The sequence below is a fragment of the Danio rerio genome, chromosome 6, assembly GCF_052040795.2.
Source record: "Danio rerio strain M-AB ecotype USA chromosome 6, GRCz13ab, whole genome shotgun sequence".
Classification (NCBI taxonomy): Eukaryota; Metazoa; Chordata; class Actinopteri; order Cypriniformes; family Danionidae; genus Danio; species Danio rerio.
The window spans coordinates 18,493,957-18,504,152 of record NC_141026.1 but is presented as its reverse complement, the minus strand read 5'-3'; the positions used below and the strand labels follow the sequence as shown (position 1 = coordinate 18,504,152).

At 35.3% G+C, this 10,196-nt stretch overlaps 1 protein-coding gene and 1 long non-coding RNA gene across 2 annotated transcripts in view; one reads left to right on the top strand and one right to left on the bottom strand.

The window, feature by feature from the left end:
- Positions 1 to 241: 241 nt before the first annotated feature.
- On the top strand, positions 242 to 6,185 carry LOC147843458 (uncharacterized). Its single transcript, XM_087257107.1, has 5 exons — positions 242 to 2,337; positions 2,478 to 2,683; positions 2,741 to 2,894; positions 3,133 to 3,199; positions 6,065 to 6,185. Exons 1-5 carry the CDS (start codon positions 2,055 to 2,057, stop codon positions 6,081 to 6,083), a joined length of 729 nt encoding a protein of 242 aa, XP_087113233.1. The 5' UTR covers positions 242 to 2,054; the 3' UTR covers positions 6,084 to 6,185.
- The window catches only part of LOC147843449 (uncharacterized), a 186,625-nt gene continuing 181,440 nt past the window's right edge, over positions 5,012 to 10,196 (bottom strand). Inside the window, exon 5 of the long non-coding RNA XR_015493498.1 lies at positions 5,012 to 5,316. This is a non-coding gene — a long non-coding RNA (uncharacterized LOC147843449). The remainder of the gene's footprint in view (positions 5,317 to 10,196) is intronic.

Below are 10,196 nucleotides of genomic sequence, written 5' to 3'. Positions count from 1 at the left end.
CAAGAGCGTCAAAATTCGCTACATTGATCTTGTATTTAAAGGGGCCGTTGCAGCATATCAGTCACATTCCCACATAAAACATGCTTTCAAGCGTGAAAATGTTGCACACTTTTTATCAAATTTATTTAACAATGGAAGATCAAGTTGCATGTGGTGTGGCTTTGCTGCACTTAATTATCTAATGTGTCCATATGTCTGAAATATTCTGAAGCAGCAATACTGTTTTGTGCTGAGATTCCCGCTTTTTTAAGGAAAAATATATATAACATTAATTCACATGAGTAACTCACCAGTAACTTTTAATGTATGTTCCTGTGAGAAAACATTGCAAATAATTGGAAATCCAGTGACCGCAATAATCAAACCCGTGGAAACAACTGTGGTCAGAACCAAAGTTCACTGTGACTGTGTTCTCTGGACTGCTCTCGTGCGGCAGACTTCTACATTCTGATTGCTTGCTGCCGAACCACATCATAGCTCATTACCAAAAAGTTAACTTGATTTCAACTCTCTTCGACGCCCACACCGGTGAAGGCGCGCTGCACTACTCCTCACTGCCGACTTTCATTGAAAATGAATGAATTCCGGCTACTTTGGCGCTGTCGCCGCTTTCGGTGTGAACATACGGTTAAAGATGAGACTCTGATTGGTTTAATGCACATTTTGCTGAAAACACACCCATAACTCATGAAAAGAATAAGCACAACCCTGTCGGACCATGCGCCAGAGCACAGAACATATTTTCCTGTCCTTAAAATGGCAAAATTGGATTCGGACATGGTCTTAATGCTTTTGTTCCATGCACTTTAGACTTTATGCTTAGATTGATAAAATAGAGACCTTTAAGGGGCAGTTTCAAAGAGTTATAAAATAATTTTGTATGGTATTTTGAGCTGAAACGTCACATACACACCCCAGGGTCATCAGAGACTTATTTTAGATCTTGTAAAAAGGGGCATAATACTGTAGGTCCCGTAACATTGTTATTTCAGACTGGGTCTCTGCTTCATCAGTGTCTGGGTGATTGCCTGTCACTGTGGACCAGTAGTTGACATGTCCAAACACTACTTTATTTCCAATACGAGGCACAGAGAGACAACTCATTTGCATTTAAGGCACATACACAGAAACAACACTTTTTAATCTGACAAAACAACTGACATTTTCAACAGTTTAAAACAAAAACAATGTATATAAATAAAGATATGTAGAGTATTTAAAGCTGAAACTTCACAGACACATTCTGGGGACACCAAAAATAAAATAAGTGAATAATAGGTGCCCTTTAAATGATTAGTTCTCTTCCAGAATAAAACGTTACAGATAATGTACTCACCTCCTGACAGTGTGCCACTGCAATAGACACATTTCATGGTTATTAAGGTTGATGAGTCGTCAATAAATGATGATCAATTAAGGGAATTTATAATATCAGGCATCACATACAGCATTACTCATATTGAGCAGTTCTATCACTTTAAACACTGGGTCGGTAATGTGCAATGCTTTAAACTGTGCAGTTTTATTCTGAAACAGGAAGACAATGGTCAGTTTCAGCATCTTGAATGGGGTGGGACATATCAAATACCAGAAGAGCATTTGATTGGTCAGCAGATGTGATGAGCATCTGAAGTTTGAGGTGTCATCAAATAATTTCTTGTTTCATTTTGCTGGAAATGGCAAATCCTAAAAAAGTATTTACATTTTTTTAAGAAAATGACCAATCATCATGCTAGGCAGGCGAGGCAGTGGTGCAGTAGGTAGTGCTGTCGCCTCACTGCAAGAAGGTCGCTGGTTCGAACCTCGGCTCAGTTGGGGTTTCTGTGTGGAGTTTGCATGTTCTCCCTGCCTTTGTGTGGCTTTCCTCCGGGTGCTCCAGTTTCCCCTACAGTCCAAAGACATGCGGTACAGGTAAATTGGGTAGGCTAAATTGTCCGTAGTGTATGAGTGTGTGTGTGAATGTGTGTGTGGATGTTTCCCAGAGATGGGTTGCGGCTGGAAGGGCATCCGCTGCGTAAAAACTTGGCACTGTACTAAAATGTTGTGTGTTGTAAATGTATCTGATCAGGGGACATAACAGATACAACTATAGTGACTGTGATGATGAAAATTTATTTGGAAAAAAGAGACTGGAAAAGAAAGGCAGAATGGAGGATCTTTCAGAAATTGATGCAGCACCGCAAGTACCATCACCACCAATGACTATGGCAGAATCCTTAAGAACACCATCAAGATGCACAGTTACTTTATGTTCCAGTACCCCTAGGAACATTTACAGTCCTTGTTCCAGTGCAGTTGGAGATCAAGACAGAACTTATTGCAACTCGTCATGTCTTTGTAAGAATTCAAAACATCAGTAAATTTGTAAAGGCTTAATGCAGCTAGAAAGTAAAGATTAACTAGAGAACAACAGCAGTATCTATCCCACTGTTGAGATATATGAGATGTTATACTAATTCATTATTTGTGTTTTTTAGCATTACTGACTGAACTTATAAAATCACAAGAGGTCATAAAGCAGCAACTGGACCTGATTCTCAAAAATCAGCAAAAACAAAGCAGTACTCTGCAGCGGGATGAAACTCCAGATGCAAGCACATTTGACCTTCCTTTGTCCAATTTATTTGATTTAGAAAAGCTTGAACATCAACTAAAGGAGCAGCCCGAACAAAGGAAGAAAGTGGTAAGTTCAAGCTCTTTTGTATTTTTTTTTTATTTTAATTTATTTTTTGTTTGTTAGTTTATTTTACTTATTGGTAGGTTTTCCACTAAAGAAGCAGTGTGGCGTATCCTAGGAAAGCTTTTGGTCAACTCCTTGGCTAAACAAATGAACTGGAGTGGGGCAAACCAAAAAGTGGCTTTTCGTGCACTCACCCTAAGGACTGTCGTAGTCAGTAAGTTGATTTTAAATATACATTTCAATACATTTAGAGGCTGTTATTCATCTGTGCCAAAATACCTTTTATGCAGATTTAAATCATTAACCAGAGGAACAAAGAATCTTTATATAATGTGATTTTAAGTCCCATTTAGGTTGTACTTATGTGAGAGCAAACATGAATCTGTTTTTTTTTTTTCGATTAACATTTGTACTTGTTCACAACAAATCATCTGTTTATCTTTTAATCACAGATGCAGTGAGGACAAATGTCCATACCAATAGCGCCACTGATGAAGAGGTGGAGAAATACATCACAAGGTGGCTACAACTTGCTCCTGATAGGGTTGATGGAAGGAAGGAAAGAGAGCAGCTAATGTGTCAAATGTCTAAATCACTTTATTTTTTTAATATATTTTATTTTATAACAACATTTTAAGTGTATTAAGATGTTCCCTGATACTTGGGCAATTTGTTTCTTTCACTTTCTCTCTATATATAGAGAAAGTATATTCATGCTATATTCATATATATTAGCTATATATATTCATGCTATTTCTTTATATATACAAACATATATATATATATATATATATATATATATATATATATATATATATATATATATATTTATATATATATATATATATATATATATATATATATATATATATATATATATATATATATATATTATACTATATTTGCTATTTCTTAAACTGGTTTCTGTTCAGGTTTCTATAAAAAAAATAGCTGTTTTAAGATGTCTTGTGCAATTTTATAGATTTTTACATGGGTATTTTAAGTTGTTTCCTTTTTTTAATTTTGTGCAGTTTCTAAGCTTTTTTTTTTTACAGTCTATTTGGAAACTTTTGTGCATGTGCAATTTCAGAATTTTTAAAAAATCTTCCTGTTTACTTAAATTTGTTTATAATGTGTCATTATTCTGCAGCTTCATTGTTATTGCTTTATTGAAATTTTTAATTCTTGAGTAGTACAACGTATTCAATTTTATTATTATTTGTTTAATACTTGTTTAATCAATAAATGTTTTTTGTTATTTATTGTGTCCTTTGTTTGATTATTTGCAATGTAGAACATGTATGCTGTTTGCAATTTATTCAAAGGTTAAACGCTTATTTACTGTTATATCAACACAAATGGTCTATAAGTTGTGACTATATTGTTCTCTGGTGACTTAAACTGTATTTACACACACACACACATAAATAAATATAAATTAGAGACACAGCTTAGATACCGATTGAGGGACGTAAACAACAACAATGGTTCTCATTCTTTCCTGGATTACATTTTTAATTAGCTCCCAGGAATCCAAAAAGGTCCACATATTGATTTTATAATGGAAGTCGTTTTAACATTAAGATATGATTAAATTGCCATTGCTTATATACTTAAAAGATGGCGTTACAGGGACCCAAATCCTAACAGAATTATTATTATTATTATTATATTCTACAGTGCTTCACGGAAATCATGCACTGCACGTTTAATCAGGGTAATTGCATTTGGTGGCGCGGTGGCGTTGCTGTGGTTACTATAATCAGTGACGTTCTAAAAAAGAATGTGTTCGAAAAGCCGTCGATGACGTTGAGAAAGTGTGAGTTGCATTAATTAGCTCCAGTCGTGTTTCTTAAAGCAAGTTACATTTCGTATCAAACTGTTTTAAAGTACTAAACGCTGTTACAACCAAACACCGTGGAAATGTTTTAAGCTCTAAATTCGCTAATTATACAGAACACAAGCAGTAAAAAGCTTACCTTTTTGACCGGAATCCACGTGATATCTTTGAAAAACCAAACTTTTTCTTCTTGTGATCTTCGTGCCATGGTGGTTGACAACCAGCTTTTTGGAGCATTACCGCCACCGTCTGGATTGGAGTTTGGATTTTGGAGTTTGGAATTTAGTAACGCATGTGTTTATTATGAAACCAACTTCTGCTTTAAAAAAAAAAACAGTCAGCACAGGAGCGTGCTATCTCAAAAATAAGCTAATTTTACATAGTTTTTCTCTAGATGACATGTATAATCTATTTATAAATAATATTGTTTTGTTTGCGTCTAAACATTGCGACCATCCACACTAAATATTCTTTTTTTTTTTTTTTTTTTTGCTATCGTACCATGAATATTTTCTCAAATTATCATTAAACATGGAGCTAACAGATTACTAGATAAAATAAGAACTTAATCAGTTGCCATCAGCCGAGTCCTTGCCAGAAGCGGCCAGGACTCTACAGACAGACTCGGGCCGGATATGGTTGACCGGAATCGGGCCAGTGCTTTACAGCCGCATCACAGCCGCATGTGCGCGAGCGAGCTGCGGCCCGCACTCGGCCCGGATAACACTCGCCGATGCCGAGTCGGAGCCGGAGGCGCCGGAGGGCAGCCGAGCTCGGGCCGATTACTGCCTGCTATCTGGGAAGTGTCTGACCATCGCTGACATTAGCGGTATGTAAAGATCTTTCTAAAAGTATCATTTTAAGTTGTTATATTTGGTTGTTTCTACGTGCTTTTGGTGACGGACAAAGATTTTACTATTTCTCTGTCTAGTTAGACTGTGGATTGTACTGAATGTTGGTTGGAATGTGAGATTGCCTTCTTAACTTATTTTGGCGACTTGTCAATTTTAGCCATTTGAATATATCTATTTTTCTAGTTTGTGTATTCTGTTGTCTTATTTAGCAGCTTATTCATTATCTTAGAATGATTTTTGTTATGTTGTCAAGTTGGTAAACCGATAGATAAAACATTTTTGTTTGTTTGTATGCTTCATTTGTATATTGCTATTTAACATTTGCAGATTGTTATTCGTTATATCATCAGATTAATTGATCTGTTATAATGTATTTGTATGCTGTCAGCTTTAACACATATTCCATATTACTGCTGTATTTATTTACTGTTTTATTTAATTGTAATTTATGTCGTCGGCCTGTTCAACATTTGTAGCTTTTGATTGTTATTTCTTTTATTTACAGCTTTACTAATTATTGTAACACATTTATTTATTCTAAGTTCATAGATTGTCATCTAGTAGAGGATTTACTTATAGCTGCAAAATATTAGAATAGAATCAGATTGGAGACAATGGTAGATGAAACCTTCAAAAAATGGTATTAAGTTTAATTAAGGACTTGACATCTTTTTTAATTGTATTTTGCAGATCAGAAGGGACCACATGAAAAAAAAGGGAAATTACACACCACAGCAACGACTGGAAATGGAAAAACAGATGGACGGCTGCATCGATGGAAGTCCTTCCAGGATGAAAGGGGTGTTGTTAAGTATAGATAAGTGGTTCTCAAACTTTTTCACTTTAGAAAGAATTTGTCTCTCGAAGTACGACCTATGCTTATATAAAATGTGTTTAAATTAAGTTAATTAAAATCATTACCATTCGTAAAAAATAAAAAAAATAAATAAATGCTGTACTTAAAGGTAAAGTATTAGCATATAGGAGCCTATATTCATCAAAACCTGGAAATGTAGCTCGGGCCTCATAAATTTATGTCATCATATTCATATCATATACAAACCAAATTGCATGTACATATGATATATTTGAATGGGGGAGACCAGGGATAGTTGTGCTTCTATTATATTTCTCTACAGATCTTTAAGATCTTACTTTACAAGTGTCTGCTATTAAATTGCATATAAGTTATTTTTCAGCGCATACAGAAATCGTGAACCCTTTTTAGTTTCAAACAGGAGGAGTGAAATGTTACAATTCAGCCCACAGTTTGGGTTAGTTGTAACACACCCTGTGGTGAGATGTAAATGATGATTTCCACCGGGGTGAAATGAAACATTATAAAATAAGAATTAAAACCAAAAAATAGATTTGAAAGCTTTTTATTCAGCATTGAGCTTTCAATATAATTTGTGTCTCTGTGTTTCAAAGCTGAATAAAATGTGCATCAGATTCAACAATTGAACACTATTTGTGTTTGCAGGCTTCATGAGCCCACAGAGTTCAAACACTGAGCTCTAACTACTTTTGACTTTCTCTTTAAAGAGCTATAGGAATACTGAAATTAAATCATATAAAGACATTTTTGAATCTGCTTGAGGTTGGTGGAAACATTTCACTGACGTTACGAGCAAGTTATTAGCTTTTATTCTTACAACTGACCCAGTGTTATGTGGCCATGAATCTGTTCTCCCACAGCAAACAGCTAAAACATTATCACCAACAATGTGGATTAAATATATCCACACACAGATTACATGGGTTTAACTACAAATCAGGCATTGATATCTTAAAAATAGTTCAAGTAAAAAATTACTTAGCTGAAACGTAGTGTTTCCTCTCTAATATCTGCTGTGTCTGCCACAGGACCTGGTCAGTCATCCACGGCCAGAGGGGTTAGGAAGTGCGAGATCGATTTACAAAATATTTCCTGGTTTCTCCCCCTTGAAATCTAAACATTAACCTGTATTTTTAATATATGATTTACAATTACATATTTCAATTAGAGATTAGATCTGCTTACTGTGCGTCATTTACAGTATGTGTTTTAGAAAACTGAGTGATTATTAGGGATGCACCGATACCACTTTTTTTACAAACCAATACGAGTACGAGTATTTTAATTTATGTTCTAGCCGATACCGAGGACCGATATCAATAGATTTGGTTTCGATGAAGTTTATTTCTTTATTTCTTTATTTTAAATTTTTTTCTTGTTGCAAGGATAACCACAAAAATCTTTAAGAGAAGGCTTTTCCAAGCCAAAAATATACACACATTGTTGATAACCCTGCAAATCCAGACGTTATCTATTAAAGATTAACTGTGGACATTTAAATGATGAGTTATTCTTGCGCTGACATCCCTCCACGCCTTCACACATTACATAAAGTGTGTGCAGTGTACTATACCTTATGGAGTCACTCTCTTACACTGCATATTCGGGAAGCATAAAACCCTGTTATGTGCGATTCTTTCATATTCACGAGTCCTGCCGTTAATCCGCAGGTCAGGTATAAAGTAGGCTTCACTTGATGCTATACTTTAAGTTTAACTATAGGTGGGTCACGGCTTGATAAGATCAATAGCCATAAATACTCAACGCATACTCTCATTTTAAAAATCACGCCACCATCATCTCACAATGTTTAATAATAATTAATCTTATTTTCATTAAAACGAGTGATTTAGCAATGCCGCGCCACTGAGAAACCAACTGCAGATCAAACAAAGCAACTTTTTTCCGAAGTTCAGCTGTTTTTTTTTGCATTTGATTATTATGCGTTTAAAATTTAAAAAATCAATAATGAATAGAGTGTATCCTGCGTGTGTGCGTTTTTTTTTTTTTTTTCGCTGAAGCTGCCCTTTTTCAAAACTAAAAGTAACTTTGTCTCTCTGGCAATATTTCAGCTTTAATCTAATGAAAAGTTAATTTAGATGAGCCAATATTCAAAAATTGCAGTAAAGTAACTGTGACGTGCGGCCACACATTGAATCTGAGGTCTGATCTCATCTCTCTCTCTCGCTGTCATCCAGACACTGATGCGTAGACACCACACAAGTCATGTCACAAAACTGAGGCTGGTACCAGCTGACAGGTAGAACAGCTGAAGCCTTTGCGAAATCTGTCAAATACAGCACTAAAATGAACAGGCATAAATACCTTTGACCCAAAAAGTCTACCTATAGGATATCTGTAAAAACGCAATCAGAGCCAATGTTATGTAGAAGTTGTGTAGCCTAATAATTATATTAATTTTGATAAAAAGAAAACCAAAATAAACAATTCATTGCATTTTTCGTTTGCTAAAAAATATACAAAGGGTGGCTAGTTTGTATTAATGTGTTTTAATATTAATTAAAATGTGTTTAGTCTATTTAAGCTTAATGGTTATATACGCTGCCAATAGGCAAGCCATTTAAAAAATATTATTTTACTGTGTACTGGATTATAATGTATATTTTACATGAAAAACTATATGTAGCATGTCTCGCTGTCATTTAAAACATGCAATTCATAACACACCAGAGCTGTAGGCCTACACTTACAGGGCGTTGTTGGTCAATAGTCATACTGCGTACCACGTTATTGAGCTCATATATCTCTGAGGGAGATTATGTGACCCGATAGCCATTATTAACTTGAGAGATTTTAAAAATAAAAGGCCTTTTAAAAAAAGGAACAACACACAAATCGGCAACAAGTAAAACTGGTCCCTTGGAGTTCAGCACTTGTCATCTTGCCAGTGTATGCTGCGTGGTGTGTATAGCGCCCTTATGCAGCGCATGTCAACTGTCACTGGTGAGAGAGAGCGTGCCCGTGAGAGCTCACTGCAAGTATCGATATAATCACACGCAAAATCATATCGTTATAAATATTCTATTAACAATACTTATCAAAATATTTATACACTTACATGGTATTTATTGAGATTGTGTGATCTGTATAGGCTGTCTGATCTTTACAGAAGCTGTAAACTGAGACGGGCGCAGTGACCGCAGTAATGTTCAGCTCTGATGAGGTGCTTTTATTTACCCTGTAGTCTTTAGATTTTTTACATAATGTTCCATTACTTAAAATTTCTTTTATTTTTTTATTTATAGTTTATATTAAAATGAGTGCTAGCTTGTTTTGCTGTGATCATTATGCAAGGATCATATTTCATGATCGGTTTATTCTTCAGTAGCCGATAGATTCAATAATAATGTATTTTTAAAAGGATTGTTTATAAGGACTAAGCTATAAATATATAATACATTAGGCTAATTATTAAGACATTGAAGTCAGGTAGGATAACAAATCACATCCATGTAGTAAATTACTGTTGAGTGGGATCTGTGCGTGGTATCTGCCTTTCATGTACGATATGAGTATGAGTATTTTAAGTGTCACCCCGATACTGGTATTGGAATCAGTGCATCCCTAGTGATTATAAATACACTGTTTGACCAATTCATTCGTGATTTGCAGCATTTCCATAATTTGGTGGAAGTGAGATCATATCTTAAGTAAAACATAGGGCCCTATCATACACCCAGCGCAATGCAGCACAAGGCGCGGCGCAAATGTTATTTTCTAGTTTCAAGTGTTGTTTTGCTGTTTTGCACCACGTTGTTTAAATAGCAAATGCATTTGCACTTATATGTGCGCCCATAGGCGTTCTGGTCTAAAAAGGAAGGTGTTCTGAGACGCACTGCTGGCACGTTGCTATTTTGAGAAACTATAATAAATTTTTCATTAGACCAAAACAAACCCGGTCTAAACTCCAGCGCAGAGTTGCGCCTCGCTTACACACTGCTTAATAGCCTACACACAAGATGT